The sequence below is a fragment of the Bolinopsis microptera genome, chromosome 5 (assembly GCF_026151205.1).
Source record: "Bolinopsis microptera isolate Bmic1 chromosome 5, MBARI_Bmic_1.0, whole genome shotgun sequence".
NCBI classification, from domain to species: domain Eukaryota; kingdom Metazoa; phylum Ctenophora; class Tentaculata; order Lobata; family Bolinopsidae; genus Bolinopsis; species Bolinopsis microptera.
In genome coordinates, this window is record NC_087076.1 from 18,568,827 (window position 1) to 18,595,948 (window position 27,122).

A 27,122-nucleotide genomic window follows, 5' to 3' on the forward strand; every position below is an offset into this window, starting at 1 on the left:
GCTTAAACCCTGGATGAGCTTATAACAATAGCTTCAGCCAAACCCTACATCGACTTTAGTATACGCCGTGTCGTCTTTGATTTCCCAATGAACTGAATTTATAATCAATCAATTGTTCAGTAGTTCGAATTGTGATGTTTTGCGTCCAGAAATTTCTCCCCATCGTGCTGCTAATCTCACATACTGTGGCAGCACCACAAAGCTCCAGAAAGTGCTCGAAAACATTCAATGTCTTCGCAGAACAGGCAAACGCCCGACCCGAGAAAGTGGATGGCTCCCAAGTGTGTGATATGTTCACAAAGAGCTGCTGTAACGAGAATACGGACCAGCTGATGAGAGACCTTGTCTCAACTGATTTCAAGGACCTGCTCCACACAGAGCTTCAGAACACGTTACACGTGCTAGGCAATTTAGTTGAGAGCTCACTAATTCCGACTTTGTTTCGGAAGGAGTTTAATGCTATGCTGAAGAACGACGAAAACCTGACCTACGAGGATCTTGCGAGAGCAGCAATTCCCTTGATGATTCGTGAGTCTTGTCTGGAGAAGCCTCATACGAGCCTGTTTGTAAGGGAACTTGCTCCAAGCATCAGGACAGCAACTGACCGGCTAAAAGTGCTTTACAATGGTCTTGAGGTGATAAAGGAGACTCTTGAAGCTGCCAGAGATATGGACCTTACTGAGGACTGTGTCTTGGCAGTGATGAAAAACGGTCTGTATTCTGGGCAAAACTTTGAGCTAAAGATGTGCCAGGTTTGCTCTAAAGAAACTGCAGGGGCTAAGCCATGTATCAGTACTTGTAAAAATGTGGCACGTGGATGTCTTCACCAGTTTACAGAAATTTCATACCTGTTAAACGAACTGACTTTACGGCTGGACAGACACCGCTCGCATCTCAACAGCGACGTTGAAAGTATCTTTGAAGCGTTGGAGGATTGGAGGACAGATATAAGGAACTCAGCATACCTTAGAGAGTGTTCAACAGGTAGTGAGTTAAGTTTTTATCTCGAGGAGGCAGCTTCCATGGTCTTCTCAGGAAAGCCTCTAGAGCTGAGAGATATCTTTAGAAAGACTGCCGACACTGCCTGCCTGCGCTCTGAAGTTTACGAATTGGTAAACAAAGATTGTTGGACTGCAGAGGGTCTCACTGCAGTGGATACAGGAAATGTGGCCCCATTTACGACCCACGACCAGACCCATGGAAACCTCATTTTTCCCCGACCGGTGAACGTCGGCATGACCGTCACTGTCGCAGTGGAGTCGTTGAGGGATGCTATCGAAATGTCAGACAAAGTGGATCGAGAAAAGAATCTGTTGCTTATAAGGAGATCTGATAACACGGAAATTCCAACAGGAGTAACTGAACGAACATCACAAAGTGCTCAACAGCCTACAATGTCTTTACGAGCACCGCCAGATGTCTCTACGTCTGAAATTGTACCGCCAGATGTCTCTACAACGTCTGAAATCGTACCGCCAGATGTCTCTACAACGTCTGAAATCGTACCGCCAGATGTCTCTACAACGTCTGAAATCGTACCGCCAGATGTCTCTACAACGTCTGAAATCGTACCTCCAGATGTCTCTACAACGTCTGAAATCGTACCTCCAGATGTCTCTACAACGTCTGAAATCGTACCTCCAGATGTCTCTACAACGTCTGAAATCGTACCTCCAGATGTTTCAATAACTTCTTCCAAAGGCATCATCCTTTTTAAAACAACAATAACGCCAGTTTCATCAGTGGACTCTAAACGAGAACGCTTAACTGTCGGACAGACATCTGAGAGTACAGGAGGTACCATTCCTCCGACAACAACATTTAAAGTAGATGTCTCAGAAGAACGGGAAACAACAACAATTCTCCAACCTCCCACCACCAAGGATTCTAAAGACCATCAAAAATCTGATGAGCAGCTCGATATATCAACAACGCAAGCAGTTGAACAGACATCTTCAGAGATTGTGCCTCCCAAAGATTTATCTACTTCTCCAGAAAGACAAGCTTTAACAGAGATTACTGCTCCAGTAACAGAAGATTCAACCGAGATTACTGCTCCAGTAACAGAAGATTCAACCGAGATTACTGCTCCAGTAACAGAAGTTTCAACAGAAGTTTCTAAAGAATTACCGCCAACAGTTGAACAGACTTCTTCTCAATTTGCGCTTGTTACTGCAACTGACCGTTCTACCACTCATGATTCAGCCGAGATTACTGCTCCAGTAACAGAAGATTCAACAGAGATTACTGCTCCAGTAACAGAAGATTCAATAGAGATTACTGCTCCAGTAAAAGAAGATTCAACAGAGATTACTGCTCCAGTAAAAGAAGATTCAACAGAGATTACTGCTCCAGTAACAGAAGATTCAACCGAGATTACTGCTCCAGTAACAGAAGATTCAACAGAGATTACTGCTCCAGTAACAGAAGATTCAACAGAGATTACTGCTCCAGTAAAAGAAGATTCAACACAGATTACTGCTCCAGTAACAGAAGATTCAATAGAGATTACTGCTCCAGTAAAAGAAGATTCAACCGAGATTACTGCTCCAGTAACAGAAGATTCAACAGAGATTACTGCTCCAGTAACAGAAGATTCAATAGAGATTACTGCTCCAGTAACAGAAGATTCAACCGAGATTACTGCTCCAGTAAAAGAAGATTCAGCAGAGATTACTGCTCCAGTAACAAAAGATTCAACAGAGATTACAGCTCCAGTAACAGAAGATTCAACAGAGATTACTGCTCCAGTAACAGAAGATTCAACCGAGATTACTGCTCCAGTAACAGAAGATTCAATAGAGATTACTGATCCAGTAACAGAAGATTCAGCAGAAGTTTCTAAAGAATTACCGCCAACAGTTGAACAGACTTCTTCTCAATTTGCGCTTGTTACTGCAACTGACCATTCTACCACTGATGATTCAGCCGAGATTACTGCTCCAGTAACAGAAGATTCAACAGAGATTACTGCTCCAGTAACAGAAGATTCAACCGAGATTACAGCTCCAGTAACAGAAGATTCAACCGAGATTACTGCTCCAGTAAAAGAAGATTCAACAGAGATTACTGCTCCAGTAAAAGAAGATTCAACCAAGATTACTGCTCCAGTAAGAGAAGATTCAACCGAGATTACTGCTCCAGTAACAGAAGATTCAACAGAGATTACTGCTCCAGTAACAGAAGATTCAACCGAGATTACAGCTCCAGTAACAGAAGATTCAACCGAGATTACTGCTCCAGTAAAAGAAGATTCAACAGAGATTACTGCTCCAGTTAAAGAAGATTCAACCAAGATTACTGCTCCAGTAAGAGAAGATTCAACCGAGATTACTGCTCCAGTAACAAAAGATTCAACAGAGATTACAGCTCCAGTAACAGAAGATTCAACCGAGATTACTGCTCCAGTAACAGAAGATTCAGCAGAAGTTTCTAAAGAATTACCGCCAACAGTTGAACAGACTTCTTCTCAATTTGCGCTTGTTACTGCAACTGACCATTCTACCACTGATGATTCAGCCGAGATTACTGCTCCAGTAACAGAAGATTCAACAGAGATTACTGCTCCAGTAACAGAAGATTCAACCGAGATTACAGCTCCAGTAACAGAAGATTCAACCGAGATTACTGCTCCAGTAAAAGAAGATTCAACAGAGATTACTGCTCCAGTAAAAGAAGATTCAACCAAGATTACTGCTCCAGTAAGAGAAGATTCAACCGAGATTACTGCTCCAGTAACAGAAGATTCAGCAGAAGTTTCTAAAGAATTACCGCCAACAGTTGAACAGACTTCTTCTCAATTTGCGCTTGTTACTGCAACTGTCCATTCTACCACTGATGATTCAACAGAGATTACCGCTCCAGTAAAAGAAGATTCAACAGAGATTACTGCTCCAGTAACAGAAGATTCAACAGAGATTACTGCTCCAGTAAAAGAAGATTCGACAGAGATTACTGCTCCAGTAAAAGAAGATTCAACAGAGATTACTGCTCCAGTAACAGAACATTTAACAGAGATTGCTGCTCCAGTAACAGAAGATTTAACAGAGATTGCTGCTCCAGTAACAGAAGATTCAACCGAGATTACTGCTCCAGTAACAGAAGATTCAACAGAGATTGCTGCTCCAGTAACAGAAGTTTCAGCAGAAGTTTCTAAAGAATTACCGTCAACAGTTGAACAGACTTCTTCTCAATTTGCGCTTGTTACTGCAACTGTCCATTCTACCACCGACGATACTGAAGGTAATCAAGAACCTACTGTACCAGTTACGGAACAAAAAGAAGCAACAACAATGAAAACAGATCCGCAGCCACTAACCACGAAATTCACAAATAAGCAAGAGAAACCTTCAACGGAACAGAAAGAAACTGATCAGATGGCAAAGACAGATCCTCAAGAATCTGAATGATAACTGAAGAAGCTCCAGAGGTACCAGTTGAGGCATCAGAAGGAGATCAAGATGATATTGAGTCGACCGAACAAAGTCTAAACAACCTAATAAGACAGTTCCAAAAGATTCTACTGAGATAAAGGAGGAGTCAACCGCTCAAAAGACTGATAATGAATCAGATGGTTCAACCGAAGGAACTGGTATTTCTGATAATGAGGAAACTGATGAAGAATATAATAATGAATCCACTGAAGTGGATTCTAATGAGACATCCCATTTATCTCCAAAAGAATCTGAAGAAACAACACAAGAATCTTTAGTCGATAAGCAAGAAACAACAACTACAGAAGTACTTGAAGAGTCTGATATGGCAACTGATGAATCTCCTCAGGAAATTGATGAGACATTAAAGACAGTTCAGAAGGATTCTGATGAAATAACGGTTAAATCATCAACTGACAAACCTGATCAAGGATATGATGGTTCAACAGAGGAAACTGATGAATCTGAAAAGAAAACAGAGAAAGCTTCTGAAAAGAACTCCCGATGACGTATCAGAATTAGATGAAAAGAGTGCCGATGAAAAAGCAGATCAGACTCCTGAAGAAACTAGTGGGCCAATTGTAGAAACTGATGAGGGATCTGGTGGATCAACGGATAAAATTGATCACCAAATGAATAAGCCAACTGAAGAAACTGACACAGAATTTGAAACGAAAACTGAAGTAGCTCCAAATGTATCGGATGAAGAATCTGGTATGGCAACTGACGAACCTCCCCAAGAGCTTGATGGTGCATCTGAGACAATTCTTGAAGATTCAGATGAAATAACAGTTGACTCAACCGGCGAAACTGAACGAGGATCTGATGGTTCAATTGAAGAAACTAATGAATCTGAAATGATAACGGAGGAAGCTCCAGATGTAACAGATAAGCCAACTGAGGGAACTTATGAAGAGTCTGAGAAGGAAATGAAAGAAGCTTCAGAGACATCAGATGAAGCGACCGAGTTGGATCAAGAATCCAACGAAACATATGATCTAACGGAATCATATGAGACAACTAAAGAAACTCTGCCCGAATCTACATCAAACACTGTTACTGGCGCCGGGATTGACAACTTAAAGGTAACTTTAGCGCCTGATAATCAAGTTGTGATTGAAACAGAAAAACCTATAATCAAAAAAACGACACATGACTCTGATAAGGCAACAGAGGGCGTTACAGAGAGTTCCGATGTTGAAGATTCTAATGAGACCATTGAGGCGAGTCCAGAAAAATCTAATGAAGCAGCAGTTTTAGTTCCAGACGAATCTGTCCCACATGACGTTGTTCCTGGTGAAACTGTAACAGATGAAACTGTTACAGAAGAGAATGTTACAGAGGAGGCTGTTACAGAGGAGACTGTTACAGAGGAGACTTTTACAGAGAAGACTGTTACAGAGGAGACTGTTACAGAGAAGACTGTTACAGAGAAGACTGTTACAGAGGAGACTGTTCCAGAGGAGACTGTTACAGAGGAGACTGTTACAGAGGAGACTGTTCCAGAGGAGACTGTTCCAGAGGAGACTGTTACAGAGGAGACTGTTACAGAGGAGACTGTTACAGAGGAGACTGTTACAGAGGAGACTGTTACAGAGAAGACTGTTACAGAGGAGACTGTTACAGAGAAGACTGTTCCAGAGGAGACTGTTACAGAGGAGACTGTTCCAGAGGAGACTGTTCCAGAGGAGACTGTTACAGAAGAGACTGTTACAGAGGAGACTGTTCCAGAGGAGACTGTTACAGAGAAGAATGTTACAGAGAAGACTGTTACAGAGGAGACTGTTACAGAGGAGACTGTTACAGAGGAGACTGTTCCAGAGGAGACTGTTACAGAGGAGACTGTTCCAGAGGAGACTGTTACAGAGGAGACTGTTACAGAGGAGACTGTTCCAGAGGAGACTGTTACAGAGAAGAATGTTACAGAGAAGACTGTTACAGAGGAGACTGTTACAGAGAAGACTGTTCCAGAGGAGACTGTTACAGAGGAGACTGTTCCAGAGGAGACTGTTCCAGAGGAGACTGTTCCAGAGGAGACTGTTACAGAAGAGACTGTTCCAGAGGAGACTGTTCCAGAGGAGACTGTTACAGAGAAGAATGTTACAGAGAAGACTGTTACAGAGGAGACTGTTACAGAGAAGACTGTTCCAGAGGAGACTGTTACAGAGGAGACTGTTCCAGAGGAGACTGTTCCAGAGGAGACTGTTCCAGAGGAGACTGTTACAGAAGAGACTGTTCCAGAGGAGACTGTTACAGAGGAGACTGTTGCAGAGGAGACTGCTCCAGAGGAGACTGTTACAAAGGAGACTGTTACAGAAGAGAATGTTACAGAAGAGACTGCTTCAGAGGAGACTGTTACAGAGGAGACTGTTACAGAGGAAACTGTTACAGAGGAGATTGTTACAGAGGAGACTGTTCCAGAGGAGACTGTTACAGAGGAGACTGTTCCAGAGGAGACTGTTCCAGAGGAGACTGTTCCAGAGGAGACTGTTCCAGAGGAGACTGTTCCAGAGGAGACTGTTCCAGAGGAGACTGTTCCAGAGGAGACTGTTCCAGAGGAGACTGTTCCAGAGGAGACTGTTACAGAGGAGACTGTTCCAGAGGAGACTGTTACAGAGGAGACTGTTCCAGAGGAGACTGTTCCAGAGGAGACTGTTACAGAGGAGACTGTTACAGAAGAGACTGTTCCAGAGGAGACTGTTCCAGAGGAGACTGTTCCAGAGGAGACTGTTCCTGAGGAGACTGTTACAGAGGAGACTGTTCCAGAGGAGACTGTTACAAAGGAGACTGCTCCAGAGGAGACTGCTCCAGACGACTCATCATCATTTGGTGTGGCTCATAAACAAAACATTATATTGACAATCTTAAATGTAGTTTTTGTATGTTACTTGTTTAGATTGGTGTAGTAAATTTTTCAGAGTTTCAGGGATTTGAAGGGATTGAAATTGCAAACGGGTCTAAGTATGAAAGCATTATTGCAAGTTTACTTTAAATCTTTTACGTTAAGGGACGTTTTATAGTCCAACATTTGGCAGCTTATGTGTAGTTATACCTAAGTGCATATCTTTCAAGTCGATAAAATATGTATATGTAAGTTATGTTTGTCTTTTGATTAATTCGAAAGTTTTATTCTTATCGGCAGTGACTTACTATTTGCATTCTGATTCCAGACAATTCAAAAATGTATAAATGAATGGGTCCACCAAGCCATACACAAAAGTAAATTTACTAAAATAGAAAAGATATTATATAAAATATCAAATCTGACAACAAAAGTGTATTTCCTCAAACCTAGGGCCGTGTTTTAGAACTGAATAAGCTGCCTGAGCAACAAAGCGACTGCAAGATACGTATCCAGGGTCAGGCCCAGAGACTTGACCCTCCACTGTGATGTCAGGATCTCCCTCTACAGCACCACTGTATCTGCCAAATTAAATCATTAGATCATTGAATTGATGCACATTGAATAATCTGTAGAGGTTTTTACAAGATTCCACTCGGTCCTCGGAAAAAAGCCTTGCTTAATTTTTGTGGTACACTTTTAGGAAGTACGATGGATTGGGTTGGAGTTAGCATTAAAGAGAAAGGGTCTCAGTACAGCCTAAGAACTTTGAATAGAGTGAAATTTTATCGGGTGGGATAATGCTCTTCTGCCCTATCTAGGCAGCAATTTTTGACCTGCACTAACATGAAAATTATAAATTATACAGGGTGGGCCAAAAGTCAGTGGGCATACGTTGGCCTTAATAGCTCAGTCACTGAGTGCCCAATTGAAATGATTCTTTCTGGTATGACTTAGGTTCGAGGAATTTGTTAAATCGAAAAATATTCGAGTTCATTTTTTTCAAATGAAGGTTCATTTTTGCATTTATTTGATAGTTTGGATAGTCGGATCGAGCTAAATTTTATTGAATTGTGTTTGGCCATTCGAATTACGTTTGTCCTGAAAAAATTAGAATTATAGCTTCTTAGATGACCGAGATATGAAGCATAACGACTAACGAGTTTATTCATTACGTGTGATCAGGTGATTGGTTTACCTAATCACGTGATAAGGTGACCCCGTTAAACATTATGGGAATTGTTAAGGGTGCCCAATTAAGGTGTCGTGTCACGGTGTCACATAATAACCTAGTCAATTTTGTTAACGAGATACAGAAAATGCTTGATAACTTCGTCATTTCTAATCCGTTTTGCCTCATGTTTTCAGATCATATGCAACATTTAATAATCTACCGTCTCTAAAAAAAATTAGGCGTTCAGCATGTTCAGAAAAATCAATATAGATGTTTTAATATTGAATGGGCGTGGTCTAAAATATTCGAATTTTCAAATTTTGATGAAGGAATCCCCCCCAATCCTCGAACCAGTAAGTACAGTATGCCATCTGCAAAGCAACAGCTCTCAGATATAAAACACGACGGAGCTGTTAAGACTTAAGGCCAACGTATGCCCACTGACTTTTGGCCCACCCTGTATTATAATTTTACACTCTTTTCACTATTCCTTATTAGAAACTGTATTAAAATCCTGTATAAAATAAAATACCTACCCGCGCCCTTTAAGAGTGATAGAGAAAGAAGCTTGCTCGACTTGTTCAGGAGAGGCTCCTTCTGCAGAAACCAAACCCAAAGTGAAGATTTTAGGGTATTTTAGCAGTAGCTTTCTGGTCAAAATGGAGTGTCAAAAGTCGGTGCTACAAATCATGTGTATGATTGTGCTATACTATATGCATTATGGCTACACATAACCTACCATATCATGATAAAATGACTTCCACTACTATGGAAACACTATTTAAAATTGAAATATCTTCGTATCATAGTACATTTCATCTGCTCCGTGCACGAACCTGCCTAACTTTGTGTGAACCAGAACAATGAAAAATATGCCAAAGACACAAAGGTAAAGGAACAAAGCTGTACTCTGAAATGTCATATACACTCCAGCTTGTACCTGTGGGAATGTTGTGCATTACTTACATTATGCTGGGAAGATTTTTTGGTCTGCCATGTGGGAATATCGAAGATTCAAAATGTGCCGCGCAAGAACAGTCTTTATAGTTATTGCTCATTGGTGGAATAAAATCCTATTTGTAGGGCGTTCCATATTCTATAGGTATAGAATATTATATTACTTCTACGTTCTATTGTACTAGTATTGCGAACTTACAGGTACAACTTGCTCCTTTTCATGAAGATACCTCTGACTCCGAGCAATCACTGATCTATCTGACCCCGCAAACGGTGAACAAAACACCCCATTTTCCCTCCAGACACCGGACTTTGGTCTAAATGGGGCTCCAAACTTGGGTAGCTTCGGTAGGTTACGTTCCTTTCTGAGCTTTATTAATGATGATCGGTCGGAGAAGCCATTAACAACACATTGAAATGTGGGAAGATGAACTGAAAACCCTGCCGAAAATAAACAGTGTCAACTTATTGAACTATTTGAATTTAAAGTGGAACGTTTAATTCTTTAACCTAGTAACAACGCAAACGATTGAAATTGATGGACAAAAAATTTGTTTGCAGATAATGACATTATAACTTGAATGCCAAACATCAGTGCTTTCTCTAGGAAATTAGAAACGCTCATTAGAAACGATGCAACTCGATGCTACATCAATGTAATATTACATAAATTCAGAGTACAACTTAGATCCTCACACTCCTACCTTTCTCTCCAACTTTAGCATTAATATAAGTTTCAATTGAGGTCATGGTTCCAGGGAAGTTGGTCTGAACAAACCTCACACCGATATCAGCCGGAACACTGTCGAACCCACACGCGCTGACTATCACTAAACCTAACTCGGCAGCTTTGTCATGGTAATCAGCTTCCATCTGACAGAGGATACGAAATTAAAGCAATACTAACACCATGTCCTGTAATTAAACTCGCTATGATCTGATTTACACTCAGACATCATCAAAATTATTAGCCATACTGTGTCGTATCAAGTTAGTTTTTGTCCAACCATAGAAAAAGTAACAACATTCAAGGTGGTAAATAAAATTCACGACAAGCATGAAGAATTCAACATGACGAGTATGGCAGAGAACTGTTTGAGTGGTAAGTAACCTGTTCCATGAAGAGTGGCTCCCCACTTATGTCCAGATAGTGAGTATTACCGGCTAGACATCCCTCCACCACTTGGCGTCCCCAAAGGTAGTACTGGAGAAATACACTGTCAACAATTTATACCTTTAAACGTGTGCATAATATATACAGTGGATACTTCTAATGTAGAATTTATTATTATACATATTGTTATATTCTTTTTCACCTAACTGTACACTTTTACTTGGATTAAAAAACCATTAAAAATTCACCGGTCCAACACAGTTTATCAAAAGTTTAGCTTTAACGCACATCTGTTCTATAGAGTCCAAATCGTCCACGTTAGCTATAATAACACCCACTTCTGGAAAAGTCAAATGGTAAGACATCATTATTACAACGAATTCTTGGAAATTTTCCAGGAGCATGGCGAAAATGGCAAAAATTGCGAAACATTTATCTAGGTCTAATTTTTGCCATGACTCCCACCAACAGACAGCCAGATCTTCCTTCTAAACACTTACGAGAGTAATCAGTTACACCTGTTTCTCCGGCTACATCCTGTAGAACTCTCCTCATTTTCTGATCTGACCGGCCAGCCAAGGCCCATGACAATCCCTCCTTCTCAGATGTGAGAAACAGCTCTCTTACAACATGAACCCCAGTGTAACCAGTGCCTCCAAATACTATAATGTCAAATTCTTTCATCCTAGTCAATAATATTGGGTTCAGAACAGGTGATAAATTTTGCAAATCAATCACGTTTTTTATTTTTACAGCACCTACTTAGCATGCAATCCTACATTGCTAACAGAAAAAAGGTTATAATCTAAATGTTCATTGACTTTCAATAGTACAGATAAGCGATTTAGAGATTATAGATTACAATTGGATCATTAATCACTATTAACACAATAAATAGGTTATGGGGGTTTAAACGTTATAAAAAGATACTGATATCTGGATATTATCCGGTTGGAAGAGACAAGGACAAGTGAAACAAGGAAGTTAGGAGTAAGGGCAAATTTTCGGCGTCAACGCCATCTTCAGGCTAAAATTGTTATAAATGTTAGTATATAATAAATGCTTCTATACTAGTTAAAATGCTAAATTAAAATTACACACACTGAATACAGGTTACATCAAATGGTATTGTACATTACATTGAAAATAGTGATGTACACACGTTTTACACTCTGTCCAAGTACATAATATCTACTGAACAGCAGGGTCGTGTGCTATTTGTTTAAATTTGTCTTTGAATATGTTGTAAAAGAAATCCCTTAAGCTTCTCGCACTCTTCTTTGTTATTGATACTAGGTTTAAATAAATTAATGTAGTAAGCTTCTGTCACTTTACGTTTAATGGTGCTATATAAGTTAATTTCTAAAATATCGAAGGAAATATCTGGTTCTATGTTATCGTGAAACTCTGAATAATGAGCAGCCAACGCATTATCAGGATAGGTTAAAGGCCTGTTGACTGCTCTTCGATGCTCTGAAAATCTATCGTGTGCTGTTCTACTCGTTTCCCCTATATATAGCTCTTGACATAATTTACACGTAACTTTGTATATGACACATTTTGGTTTGCAGTCGTGATTTGTTGTGATGAGTGGACATATGATACAGTTTGGTATGGTGCAGTGTGGTTTGTCGTGTGGTCGTGATGAACATAAGATCTCTGAGAGTTTCTTACCTGGTGTGAATATGAATTTGACCGGTAAGTTGTGTGAGAGGGCAAATTGAGTGACTTCTTTGGAAAATGGCTCGTTGATGAATGGTAGAGTGCATGTTACGTGGTCGGTATCTTGTATGTTTGATGATGAAGGGTTATGACGTGTTGTAGGTGAGAGAGGGTGAAGTCGTCCTGTTTTGTTTATACGTCGTGGGTCTTGGTAACCGTTGTTGACCAACAAGTTGTCTACTATCTTCATGGACTCTTCTTTATACTCTGGTGTTGATGAGCAAAAAGCAGCCGTTTTGTAGAAGTTCTTGATGGTTGCTACTTTAGTTCCCTCATTGTGGTGGCTGTTGGCGTGCAGTGTGATATTCTTTTTCTGCTATTAAATTAGTAAATTATGTCAAGAGCTATATATAGGGGAAACGAGTAGAACAGCACACGATAGATTTTCAGAGCATCGAAGAGCAGTCAACAGGCCTTTAACCTATCCTGATAATGCGTTGGCTGCTCATTATTCAGAGTTTCACGATAACATAGAACCAGATATTTCCTTCGATATTTTAGAAATTAACTTATATAGCACCATTAAACGTAAAGTGACAGAAGCTTACTACATTAATTTATTTAAACCTAGTATCAATAACAAAGAAGAGTGCGAGAAGCTTAAGGGATTTCTTTTACAACATATTCAAAGACAAATTTAAACAAATAGCACACGACCCTGCTGTTCAGTAGATATTGTGTACTTGGACAGAGTGTAAAACGTGTGTACATCACTATTTTCAATGTAATGTACAATACCATTTGATGTAACCTGTATTCAGTGTGTGTAATTTTAATTTAGCATTTTAACTAGTATAGAAGCATTTATTATATACTAACATTTATAACAATTTTAGCCTGAAGATGGCGTTGACGCCGAAAATTTGCCCTTACTCCTAACTTCCTTGTTTCACTTGTCCTTGTCTCTTCCAACCGGATAATATCCAGATATCAGTATTTCAATCATGAGACTAATAAACAGCGAACTACTCCGTTATTTGTTATAAAAAGATAGAAGAGATTTAAAAAGTTATAAAAAGGTTGAGTGGAGTTGGGTTAAAAACATATAAGAGATACGATGATTTAACTTGTAGAAGCTTTCAATAAACATGTGTTAATCGTCGTCAGCTGAATGTGATGTGGTGGACAATGCTTATATGTGATTGAGTGGTGTCAGGGATGGAGGGTGGGGGAGGTGTGGGTGGGAAAGTGAAAATTACAGTACAATGTCAATAAAAATTTAGTCTTCTGTTGAGGTTGAGAAGGAAATGCCAGATGGTCTGGACTTTAAGGATTTGGCAATTTTAGGAAGAATGGGGTCCCAGAGGGAACTACATTTGGGTGCGCGGTCTGTTCTGTTCATTAACAGTAAATAAATATCGAATTAATGTTTTACAATATTACTTCAACAGAAATGCCTCCTTCAAAGAAGAAATGAAATTAATCGGAATCGTCCCATGTATCAGGAACATCGTCATCACAAACCTCAAATCCACCTCGATCAATTGAATCACCCTTGAGTTTAATAACGTGTTCAAATTTTTCTGTGATCGCTTTCTTGAACTCACGGTTATTACCGGGGGTTAATCTGATGAAACCATCCCCCACACCAATTAAATTAAACATGGAAGCCTCTTCGCTGTCCAACTTAGATTTTATCCACTCTTCACCACGCTTGTTGCGAACTGTGTTTTTGTTTAGCTTTTCTTTTAACCAGCTCAGGAAGTTGTCCAGAAACGTAAGAATATCGTTGGGTGTCCAATAATTCTTGCCAATCGCAGCTAATTCATCCATGCTGTACTTCTTTACGTCGATCAGCATCCCTTCCACGGTTCTGACTCCACAATAAACGGTATCAACCCCAAGCAAGGCGCAATGTATCCATAATTTGCAAGATTTGTACCTTGCAAATGTCTCCCTTTTCATAGGAAGCATGGTTTTAATTTCTACATAATTCTCTTGTTCGTCAATGGGACCATCAGGAAATTGGCAGCTTATTCTCGTTGCTGTAAAAATAGTGTGACTCTCCAGGGTTGCAAGCTTGATGCACCTTATATCAGTATCCTCGCCTCTGTATAGTGGGTTTCCTGGCCCTCCACTTTTCATTACATCCTCAAACTTCTTCCCGTGTTTCATCAGTTCCTTGTCTTTCAAAGCAGCTGTCTTTAAAGCTACATGAGGAAAAAAACCAAATTTCTTATGAAGCAGTGATAGATCAGTAATAATCTTTCCATGATCAGAATCTGGCTCATGGAAACCTTCTAACCAGTATTTCAACTCCCTTTTCATTTGTCCGCCCATGAATATTTTCCCCTTATAATGCAGTAAAGATATTTTCCATGGTGTGGATTTAGGCTGGTATGCAGCCATAGCAAATGTTCTTAAAACAAGGCCACCTGCAAAGAATTCAACATGACTGAGACTGACTTTCTCCCTCAGTGCCCAAGTGAGACACTTTTCTATGGCAAAAAAGTCGGGCAAAAACGCTGGCATATCCACAGGAGGGATTTTAATGTTGAAATCGTTACGGTGAGGATTTGTTTCATCCGAATAATATTGATTGTCATCCTCGACCCATGTGTCCATTTTAAGGCTTAGTGGTAATGATAAAGGACGAGGAGGTCTAACAAAAGGTATTTGACATTGCTCTGGTATCGGTTGACCTGATTTCTTTGACCATGTTTCTATGTCAACTGGATGAGATTTGAAGGTTCGTCCAATTTCTTGTATATGGAATTTACAGGAACTTCTCTGGTGATCTACTCTCTCAACTGGAAACTTTAAACAGTCCTTGCTATTCATTATATATTGAACTGAAAGTCATGCGACTGGCCTGGGTTGAAATTTGAATTATATGGAAATGAATAGTTCGATAGGAATTAAAGAATTATAAAAGCTGTTAGGGTAATAATTAACCTATCTATTTTAGAAGTTGAAGTTAAAGGTGATCTTAATATTTCATTGATTATGGTTTTTGAATAAACTTTATTATTTATTATATGAATTTAAGAAATTACATCATTACATGGCCTTTTTGGAGTTTTAATCATTTTGACAAGAAATGTTGTAAAACTTTGAGTAGTTGGAACTGAAGATAGCCAACATGATGCAACATTAAAGAAAAAAGTTAAAATATTCGAGAAAAAAGGTGATACAGTTTATTATTATCCAGAGCATTTGACATCATTGCCATTGGGACTCTTTAAACAAGCTAAAACTTTAAATGATTACATTATCATATCGATTATACTTTTATCAATCTCCATATCAATCACTAAAAATGCAGTCACTGCCTTAAGAGCTTATGTTTAGGTCAAAAATTTGTTGAATGTTTTAAATGTAATTGCATTATACATGAAAAATGTTTCAAAAACTCTGAAGCAACCGTGATCAACTCAAATTACTTTTGTAGTCAGTGCAAAGCGCTAATCCTTAAACAGTACAACCCGTTTAAAGATATGATTAGTAAGTCGGATAACAATAACAACGACCCCTTGATTCTGAAAATGTCACAAGTTCTAGAATATTGTAAGCCTTACTCCACCAACAAATTTAATAACGAACTTAGTGCCGATCTTCATAAAAATGGTGGCTCTTTCTTCCTGAATATCGACGGCAACAAAAGCAACTTCGACCATCTCATATCTGAATTAGAGTGCCTCAAACACAATTTCCCTATCATAGGCCTTGCCGAAACCAATATGAGCCCAGAAGAGAGTTCCGTTTACCCTATTAATGGATTCAATAGTTTCTACCAGACTACAATGCATAACAAATCGAAAGGAACGGGCGTTGCAGTTTATGTTCACAATGCTTTTAATGCAGTCGTTAATGTAGATGTATCAAACGTCACCAGTAATTTAGAAAGCCTCTTTGTGACTATTCATCAAGAATCTAAAACTATAAACGTAGGAGTAATCTATAGACCCCCTAGTGGAGACATTGACGAGTTTCTCGCTGAGCTACAAGTAATTATGGGTAAACTCCCAAAGTTAAATGTACATGTAATGGGTGATTTTAATATTAACCTCCATAACGGCAATAGAAGATGCACACAAGAATTAGAAAACATAATGCTCGGATTAGGGTACTCACCAACGATATCTATCCAAACACACGAAAAGCCTGGATGTAAACCATCCTGTATTGATAATATTTTCACTAATGAAATCGAAAGCACGTTGTTTACAGGAACGTTGCAACTCAATGTTTCTCACCACCATGCCATCTTTCAAATCAATAGTTGTCTTAATTTTGTAGCTGATGAACCTAAACTTAAACACGCACAATATTACGACTATAGCACCTCAAATGTAGACGCCTTTCTCACATCAATTAATAATGAACTACATACCAATCCTCCTGAAAACTTCAGTAGTTTCTGCACTACTTTTCAGAAGCACCTAGACGAGGCATTCAAACTTGACAAACCGAAATTATCTAAACGTAACGCTTTGAACAACCCATGGATTACTAGTGGTATTGTTACCTCAATTCGAACGAAAGACTCGCTCTATGATTTGTGGAAAAAGTCTCAGAAGAAAAAATGTTTATTGCTAACTAATAATAATAATATTAAACGCGAGGAGTGTAATTGCCTCACTTGTATGAATATAGCAAAAAGATACCTTGAATATAAGGATTACAGGAAGCATCTCAAGGTACTTATTGACCGTGTCAAGAAGAATCATTATGCAGGTAAATTAACTGACTGCTCTGGTGATAGTAAGAAAACGTGGGAAATCATAAACACTATTCGTGGAAAATCCAGGCGTGAAATAAAGCCATGTTTTATCCTTAACGATCAAAAAATAATAAATCGTAGGATGATTGCTAATGAATTCAATAAATATTTTCAGTCGATTGCATCCAAACTAAATGAAAATTATTCTGAAGATTATATAACCCTGGATGCAATTCCCTCATTCTCAAACTTCTTACCTAAAACCTGTGAGTCAAGTATATATCTTAGTGATTGTACACAGTATGAAATTATAGATATTATTAATGAGTTCACAAATGGTAAATCTAGTGACATTCCAATTCACGTTATAAAAAAGTCTGCTAGAATAATATCTCCCTTTTTAGCCAAGCACTTTAACCATTGCATGCAACAGGGGATATTCCCAGATGAACTTAAATTAGGAAAGATAAGTCCCATCTATAAAAAAGATAATCAGGAACTATTTGAAAACTATAGGCCAATATCAACCTTACCAGTATTTGGAAAAATTTTAGAGAAACTTATTTATAAACGTATGTACAGCTTCCTAATTGCTAAAAGAATCATTTATGAGAACCAATTTGGATTTAGAAAGGGTCACTCAACAAGCCACGCACTGAACTTATCTGTTAGCCATATCGAATCACACTTAAAAGACAGGAAACACGTTCTTGGCATTTTCATTGATTTAAGTAAGGCTTTCGACACGATATCTCACGAGAAGCTTTTATTCAAATTAAATAATTACGGAATTAGGGGCAACGCACTGAATTTGATAAAAAGTTACCTGTCAAACCGGAGCCAATATGTTCACGTCTTAAATGAAAACTCCGATAAACTTCCTGTTGAGTGGGGAGTTCCCCAAGGCTCTGTTCTTGGTCCCTTACTATTCCTCCTGTATATAAATGACCTATGCAACGTATCTAATAAAGGCAAGTTTATCTTATTTGCTGACGACACTAACCTATTCGTTTCTGCAGACTCGAAAAAAGACGTTTATAATGTAGCTAACGATATTCTTTCTTCTATTTCTAGATACATGAAATGTAATCTACTACATATTAACGCTAAGAAGAGCTGTTATATGTATTTCTCCCCAAACAAACGTGTAAATGAATCGTCTACATGCAGTACACCCGATGATTTAAATCTCTCCATAGACGGCTCCATAATAATACGTGTTAAAACAACTAAGTTTCTAGGTGTGCTGATTGATGATAAACTGAACTGGAAACCTCACATCGAATCACTAAATAAGAAACTAAGAAGTGCTTGTGGACGTATTTACCGCATAAAAAACTGTCTACCTATAAAACTGCACAAGCAGATATACCACACACTATTTGAATCACACCTTACGTTCGCCATCTCAGTATGGGGTGGTGTCTCTAACCAAGTTATCAACCCTGTATTCTTAACACAGAAGAGATGTATTAGAATAATTTTTGGAGATGCAAACTCATATCAAAACAAATTCAAAACATGTGCTCGTTCTAGACCTATTCAATGTAAAATACTGGGTAAATATGAGTCTAATGTTAATAACTCTGTTAATCCACGTATTAAACCATGTGCAAAGTGTGTCCGCTCTAAATCGGTAGTTCATAATAAACTTGTTAGACCCTTATGTTGTCAAAAACTAGGAGCTGAATTCTATTCCAAGGAATCAACCAAACCATTATTTAACAGTCATAAACTCCTTACTGTTCATAATCTTTACAAACTTCGTACTATAACTGAACTTTTTAAAATAGTGAAATATAGGGTACCCATATCTCTCTACTCTTTACTTAACATGTCTGAACTGAGGGATGACCGTCTAATACCACCAAAGCCAAGCCATAACTTTATTTATAAATCTTCTTGGCTTTGGAATCAATTCAAGGACTCCAATCCACAGAATAAACCTGACTTTGTGAACACATCCTGTAACTCAATCAAATCAAGGCTAAACCGATCTCTTCTAGATGCCCAAAGCAGGTTCGATAATGAGTGGCATAATGACAACTTTAACAGTTTTGGACCATGCTAGATTATTGATAAAAACGTGGAATTTATGTAAACAAATACTTAATTACTTAAATATTGCCGTTTCCGTACGGCGCTATACGTAATATATGTTAAAAGCGCGCCGCAGCTACTCCCTACCTCAACATTTGCGCGGGTTTCTTAAGCGCGCACGTACGTTTATTCTTGGCCGTTAATCAGACCCATGACATAACGCTATAGGTGGCAGTGACTGTAATTTTCTTCAACAATTACTGAATTATCCATCCATAAAGTGATTTACAAAATGACACCTAAACCTCGTGTTTCGGTGTTCACTTAAACGGTACTTGGCGGCTGAACTGTGGTGTCTGACGTTTGCAGCTAGATCGGACTCTGCATGATATTGTATTAGCAAATTTGTATAGTGTATAATTGTTTAGTGTTTATAATACTCTGCAACCTGGTAGCACGGCTGACACAAAAACAAAATGTTGGCCTGGCTTGTGCATAACCAAGTAAATAACACGCACTCCGATAAAAGCCGTCTGGAGAAACTCCGCAAAATGTTCATTGTAGTCAACGGGCACAAAGAAGCACTACTAGCAATTGTGTCCTTTACCCTCCTACATAATTTGAACATTTTTGTGGCTAACTTATTGAGCGACATCTGAATTAAAATGTGTCTAGTATTAAAAGATTCAGTAAGTAATTTTTTCATGTACGCTGTATTTAGTACACTGTAGTTAGTAAATCAAATCAAACTTTTTCGATCAGCCGCGCGCTGAACCAGTGTTGCACTAGGTAAAAATTGTGTATATTTTGTTCATTTTTGAGTGTAAATTAATTTATTAATTTATCACAAATTATTTTATTATAATATAACCACTTATGTGAAATGGTTATTTTGACTTTAAATATTTGAACTAAATATGAATTGATTGTGGGTATAAAATAAAATTTGTTTTACTAAAATTTGTTTTACACTATGTCAATCAAATTACTAAAAATGTCTACAAATTTACAAAAGATTAAAAGGGTCACCTAAGTTAACGGAATTTTTAAAAAAGGGGATCCCAACCAATGAAGCTGAAACACCTCACAGCAAACAGACGTAGACCAAGGTGGCACTTGTTTGAAGAACGTGCATCAACTACCTTGCTGAATCACAACATTATCAAAATAATTCAAAAGTCTCCCAAAATTGATTTCTAATCAGAATCATCCCAATTATCTGGAACATTGTAATCACTATCCTCAGAAACACTGGTTGATTTCCTATGATCACACTTAATGCTTTCCTGGTTTTTAAGAGCCCAGTCAAATTTTTCAGTTATAACCTTCTTAAACTCTGGATAGTAACCAGGAGTAAGTCTAATGAATCCATCTTCAGCACAGCTGAGGGTAAGAGTACTACCCTCTTCATAATCCAATTCTGATTTCAGCCACTCTTCCCCATGTTTAGTGCGAGTAGAATTTGTATTTAACTTTGTTTTCAGCCAATTTAAAACAGTGGCCAAGTATGTCAAAATTTCATTGGGCTTCCAAAAATCCTTGCCAATCTCAGCCAACTCTTTGGTGGTATATTTCTTTATTTCCTTTAGGATGCCATCAGCTGTTCGGAATCCACAATAAACAGCACTAGCACCAGTTAAGGTACAGTTTAACCAAAGACTGCACGATTTAAACTTCTTAAATTTCTCCCACAAGAGAGGATCCCAAGGATACATTGTTTCAATCTGAACACTGTTATTCTCATATCCATCAGAACAAGGAATGTAACAGCTTCTCTTGGAAGAAGTAAGTACCAACATGTCTTCCAGATTTAACAGAATGACACTGCTGACATCAGTATCTTCTCCATTATACAGGGAGTTTCCAGGATCCCCACATGTCATTAGATCTTCAAACCTTTTATTGTATTTTTCAAGGTCTTGTAGCTGAAGAAAATGCGCACTAAAATGACAGTGTGGAATCGAGCTATCTGATTTAGAATTGTGATAATGAAAGTTGAAGACTGCATTTGAATCAAGAGGGTTGAGAGGTTTCTTACAATTACTAACAATTGCTGACTTGCTCAAACCCTTCAACCAGAATCTGTCATCCTCCTTAATGTATCCGTCATCAATAAAAATCTTGCCCTTGTAAAAAATCACAGACCATTCCCAAGATGAATGTTTACGATGGTAACAACTAGAGGCAATTTTCCTAAGGGCATCATTTGCAATAAAGAATTGAACATGATCCAGATCAATTTTTTCACGCATTGCCCAAGTAAGGGATTTCTCTATGGAAAACAAAGCTGGTAAACATTCAGGAATTTCTTTTGGCGGAAGTTTTACTTCATAGTTGTTTGTGACGTGTAGATTGGTTATGTCAAGACACAGATGTGTATTATTGTTAACCCCCCTATTCAGCTTCAAACTCAGCGGTAAGGAAATGGGAGCATTCACGATGGGCACACTACATTCGTTTGGTAAGCGATCTCCCGATTCTTTTGACCATGTTTCTATGTCGACAAGATTTTTCTTTGAATACCTTCCTATTTCTTTAACCGAACATTTCGTTTGTTTCTTCACTTTGTAGTCCTTTCGCCACTTAATCGTAAAGCAAGCAGAACGATTGAAGTCTGTCATGGTTAGATGATACCATTTACACCTGCAATGTCGAATCGTTGAGAAAAGACAATTTTATTATTTATCACCAATTCAATACATAATCAATAAATATATATCCAAATAAATTTGATTTAAAATTAAATGAAACAAGTATGCTAGCAGCTAGCGCGCTTGTATTTAATAAATATTCACGCTGTTAAAAATGGGTCTTACCACACCGCCACTCACATTAGCACAGTTGGTGAACGGACCCAGGCGCTGTTAAGCTTTTATGAGCCCTGGTTGACTGCTGAGAGTGGCGACGGGTCTGACATTAATTTTATTTTAGTTTTCCCTATATTCCAATAAAATTTTAGTTTTGAGTTAAATGATTTTTATGCGATATTTAAGTTGAAGCTGCTTGCAATACATTATTGCTTGAAAATTGTTTAAATATGCTCGCTATACGCATAATTTTTGATTGAATAGTTTATATTTCTTAGGTTAGGTAACACAATATGACTTGCAGTCATTATATCATATCAGTAACTATAAAAGCCGAAGGGAAATATTAAGCAAATGGATAGCCAGCAGCCACAGATAAGTTAAAAATATTAAATGATAAAAAATAAAAGTCAAAAAGTTAAATATCAAGTTAAATATTAAATTAAATGATAAGTTGATAAATAAATTAAGAATTGTATTAAAAAGATTGATTGTGTTTGATGGGATGACTATGTAAGAAAAAGGAATGAGGAAAAATGTTTTAAAAAGTAATGATGTTTATTGATTGACGATGTCAATCCGTCGAGAGCAACGATGCGACGATGCGACAATGCGACGATGCGACAATGCGACGATGCGACGATGCGACAATGCGACAATGCGACAATGCGACAATGCGACGATGCGACGATGCGACGATGCGAAGCAAGAATGCTAGTTTGCACGGCGCGTCGAAGAGGCGAAGTCCTCCAATGATGTTTAATGTTAATGTTGTTAAGGGTCGTTTTTACATATTACGTAATAACTTTTTGGCTCATTTTAAACTCTTCTCCTTAATATAAGTTTTACCCATACAACATAGGTCATAAGGTCATGTGTAAAATTAACTAGCGCAGTCATTAGCAAGCTCTTTTAGCTGGATGGGGTGTGATTAGGATAATGATTAATCACTCTACACTCGACTGTCACGTGACTTTTTCAACCCGTTCTCTAGCTGACCCTGAACGACTATTTGAAACCCTAACCCTCTAATCTGATCCTAACCCTAACCCAAACTTGTATCACGTTGTGACCCCCACGGTCGTTTCACTATGGCGGGGGCCCTTTTGGAACAATCTTAAAGATCGACTGTAGAGTTCACATAGCCATGTGTTGTCATACGTTGTATGACCCGCCGCGCACGAGTGCGCAGCTCCCGCCTGTATTGTGTATCGTCAAAACTCTATAGGGGTTCACTATAGTGAAGCGACCGTGGGGTCACCACGTGATACAAGCCATGTGTATACGCGTACTGCGTGACGCGCTTGTTTTGGTGGTCGCGCGCTACTGCAAGCGATAGGGCTCTGGTTAGAGCAAACTGTACAGTGCAATTTAGCACGCTCGGTGCGATTCAATTCTGACCGTTCTATAAAAGAAATCGTTCACATATTACGTAATATGTGAACGATTTCTTTTATAGAACGGTCAAAATTTAAAATAAAAACAAAATTTTGCAATACGTAATTTACTGGGCCGCGCTCAGCCTGTCATTCCGCCTAATCGATCTATGTTAACGAACATAATAGCCTGGGGTCCTCAGGTAATACGTACGTATTACCTTATAGTAGAGGCTCTTACGGGCAAAAAGACGTGTTTTCTGCTACGATTTTAGAGACCTAACCGCTAATTGGACACAATAGTATGATGTCTAAGGATCGATAATATGTTAAGAAGTATAAATTTGGCCTTATTAGTCACGTGCTATACCAATGCGCGTTTTAAACTTTGACAGTCTATTACTCTAAGGCAAATAGAGTAATTATATTCATATTTTGTCAGCAATAAGATCACATTATTTTCTAGTTAGTGTGAAAATATGAGCTAGAATGGACATAATCTCGCTGAGTTATAGCTGTTTGAAATTTATGATGAACGCGCAGGTGCCAATTGATAACAACTAAATGCTTTTGCGCGTAGTGCGCGTCGAAAATTTGGCAAAAACGCTTGCGGAGTGACAATATTCAAACTTCGATAAAGTATATGGAGTGGGTACTTCTCGGAAAGGAAAAATTTAGGCAAACACGATGTGACTATTTTTGGGTTGATTTAATACAACTGCAAAAAATTATTCAAACTTCAAGCAAAAAAGTCAAATTTTTACCACTTTTTTGGATTTTTACCCCCAAAAAAATAGAGGGATTTTTCAAATTTTTATATCATCTTGTGCGGCTGTGTTTTAGCTATCTCCATGCAAGTTTTGCCGACATGCCAACAAAATTAACTTGTTCAAAATATCAAAAAACATGGTTTTTTGGCCTATTTTTGGCCCAAAAATCGGTTTTTTGCAATTTTACCCCCAAAAAGTCAGTCCAATCATCTTAAAACTACTTTTAATCGATTCTACGGTCAAAAATACGTTTAGTAAGGTGTATCTGGGGTCTCTAGCGTATCGAGCAGACAATGCCCGTAAGAGCCTCTACTATTAGGACCCCAGGCTATTATGTTCGTTAACATAGAGATTAGGCGGAATGACAGGCTGAGCGCGGCCCAGTAAATTACGTATTGCAAAATTTTGTTTCTATTTAAAGTATTTGAAATTACAATTTGCTTTCAATCACTGTTTGTAGCGCAATGCACTACTGGGCCGCGCCGCCCATCTTCTCGCAACCCCAGTATATAGTAGATCGGCGAGATCGAAGATGCAACATTAACGTCGTGAAACAAACCCACTGCACAACCAAAATATTTGATTCACGATGTCAATCCTTCGCATCTCGCCGAGAAGCATTATTGGATGCGCGCGCGCGACCCAGTAGTGCATCGCGCTACAACCAAAATATATATAAAGAACAATATCTAAAATATACCAAGACAACAATGTTTTTTTTAAAATCAACTGTAAAAAATAACATATTTTTTGAACGTGCGTTTGTAAATCAAATTTAAAATGTTGTACATATAAAAGTAAAACAAATTTTAGTGAAACAAATTTAAAATGTTACCTTTTACACTTTATTTTACAATCATAATATAATAATATTTATAAGCCTCCCTTTTGAAAGTTTTAAATTTTAATATATTAACATTTCTATTTAAAATTCAATTTTATGTATAATTCAATAACTGGCCGCCAAAGCCGCGCATTCTTGAAAACATGATTAACTTGTTTACAGTTGTACGACAACGTAAATTTAAAACTATCCGTGGTTTTTTTAAATAAATAAATTATAATTTAACCTAATTCCAAAGCCAGCTTTGTAAAATTTACTATTAGATCATGATTTACTGGGCCGCGCTCAGCCTGTCATTCCGCCTAATCTCTATTATATTTACCAACATTAAAGCCTGGGGTCCTCAGGTAAATCATGATGAATCCGAGATTTTGGAACCATTCAAAGTGCAATATATTCCCTTGGTTCATGAAATGAACGAAATGGACACAAAATGAACATTTTCCTTGAATCACCCGAGCTACAACCGATTTCGTTCATTCCATTGAACCAGGGGAATATTTTGCACTTATAAATGGCTGGAAATGTTGGTACATCTGTCCCTCTACCATATCAGATAGATTCCAAATCAGTAAAAGCAAGTATGCAAAAGGGGTGGGTATGTATCTCTCCGCCACAATTCATTGAGAGATGTGATAGCAGAGCTATTAGAAACTGCTGGCTGTAAAGATGTTACCACTGAACCTCTCCTCATTCCTGTCAACGGGAGAGAACTTCCTGCAGGGGCCAACAAAGCAGATGGAGCTAGATTAGATGTTAGTGCTAGGAGTGTATGGAACCCATTGGAAAGGGCATTTTTAGATGTAAGAGTATTTCATGCTCAAGCTCCTTCCAATAAGGCTCTTGGATCTCCAACCACTATGTACAATAGCCATGTGAGACAGAAAAAGAATTTATACAATAAAAGGATTGTAGAAGTCGAACATGGGACGTTTACACCGATAGTCCTATCAACCACTGGGGGTATGGGAAGGGAAGCAAATAAGTTCTTCAAGAAGTTAGCGGATAAACTATCTAGCAAATCAGGCCAACGATATAGTGAGGCAATGACATTTATTAGGAAGAGAGTAAGATTTGACCTATTGAGAACAACAATCATAGCTATTAGAGGAGAGAGAGGGTTTAAAAGTAGTAGTGCAGTAAAAATAGCAGAATTAGATATAAATTTGGAGCCAGTTCTTTAAACTGGCTTACTTATACTACTTAAAGGGTGTTCAAGGGTTTTCTATTGAATTTATATTGAATTTTATATAGGGTAATTGTTATATTATGTGTATATTGTTTGAATAATTGCCAATTCGTAAAAGCACAAATACGGCTACAAAAGCCATGTCTCACTTTTGTCTCAACTCTGTCTCATGGCTCCAAAATCTCGGATTCATGAACTCGTCAGAAGTGGGTCTATAATAAAAAGAAGACTCCCCACAAATACTCCCCACTGCAACTGAATATTGAGCCATCTTTATCTTGAACTTAGCACCCATTGACTTACTTGATCGGACTTATCAATCATTGACTTATTAACTCACTCCAATCAGATGTTGAATGAACGATATCTTCTAACCCTCCTATTTCTCCTCCCCCTCTCCCTCTCAGAGGAATGTAAAACTTGTTTCGAGCTCTCCACTGACAACATGTTCATCCAGAGCCTCTTCACTAACCTCCTTGACGCCCAGATCAAGTGCACCGAGCCTGTCCTACAGGAATGTTCAGGACTGAAACCAGACTGTGTCAGTGCCATGTTTTCAGTTTCAGATCACGTGCTGGGTGCTAAGTTCAAGATAAATATAGCTCAATGTTCAGTGAGGAGTATTTGGGAGAGTCTTCTCTACAGATCTAGTTTGGGGGACACAGTGGGAGATATGGATGTAAGAGGGGCTGTGGATGTGGATGTTTGGGATGAGGGAAACTCTACTGATCATGATAGTCCAATAAATAGTCAGTAGAACAAAATTCGCTGTTATATTCTTCACAGCTGATTTTTTTCCCTACTCTTGCCGAAGGCAAAAAGATCGTAGGGAATAAGTAATCGGGTTTGGATATATGAGGTGGCCCGATGGACCTGCGATGATGACAAAAGTCTGCTCCTTCGCAATATAGACCACTCCCCTAGAACTAAGTGTATAGGAAGCGTCTGTTATGCTGCGCGCGACGCTAGCCATGTGTTAATTAATTACAGTGAAATTCCTCCTTCGCAAAGTTATTTTCCGGAATTTTCTGGATTCATTTATTGTTGATGCGCGGCGCTGCATTGGTAAAATAAATCGTCAATTTTTACCATGTACGAATCCCACTCATTTATAAAAAACATAGTTATATGTAAATATGGTCACACTTTTCACTCAAAAGAATTAATGGTACAAGTACATCGTAGGGAAAA

At 38.4% G+C, this 27,122-nt stretch overlaps 2 protein-coding genes across 2 annotated transcripts in view; both read right to left on the reverse strand.

Annotated features, from left to right (window-relative positions):
• The window catches only part of LOC134814757 (uncharacterized), an 83,736-nt gene that overhangs the window by 15,980 nt on the left and 40,634 nt on the right, over positions 1-27,122 (reverse strand). The window lies entirely within an intron of this gene.
• Positions 10,193-11,204, reverse strand: LOC134814759 (lipid droplet localized protein-like). Its single transcript, XM_063822965.1, has 4 exons — positions 11,021-11,204; positions 10,809-10,860; positions 10,518-10,610; positions 10,193-10,279 (listed from the first exon to the last, which is right to left on the reverse strand). Exons 1-3 carry the CDS (start codon positions 11,202-11,204, stop codon positions 10,571-10,573), a joined length of 276 nt encoding a protein of 91 aa, XP_063679035.1. The 3' UTR covers positions 10,193-10,279; positions 10,518-10,570.

Bases quoted from the DNA above. Each gene is read 5' to 3' on its own strand.
- LOC134814759 (XM_063822965.1), bottom strand. From the start codon at position 11,204: ATGAAAGAATTTGACATTATAGTATTTGGAGGCACTGGTTACACTGGG. The intron at 10,861-11,020 runs GTAAGTGTTTAG...TGACTTTTCCAG, and splicing joins AGGTGTAACTGATTACTCTC to AAGTGGGTGTTATTATAGCT. The intron at 10,611-10,808 runs GTGCGTTAAAGC...GTATTTCTCCAG, and splicing joins TTGGACTCTATAGAACAGAT to TACTACCTTTGGGGACGCCA.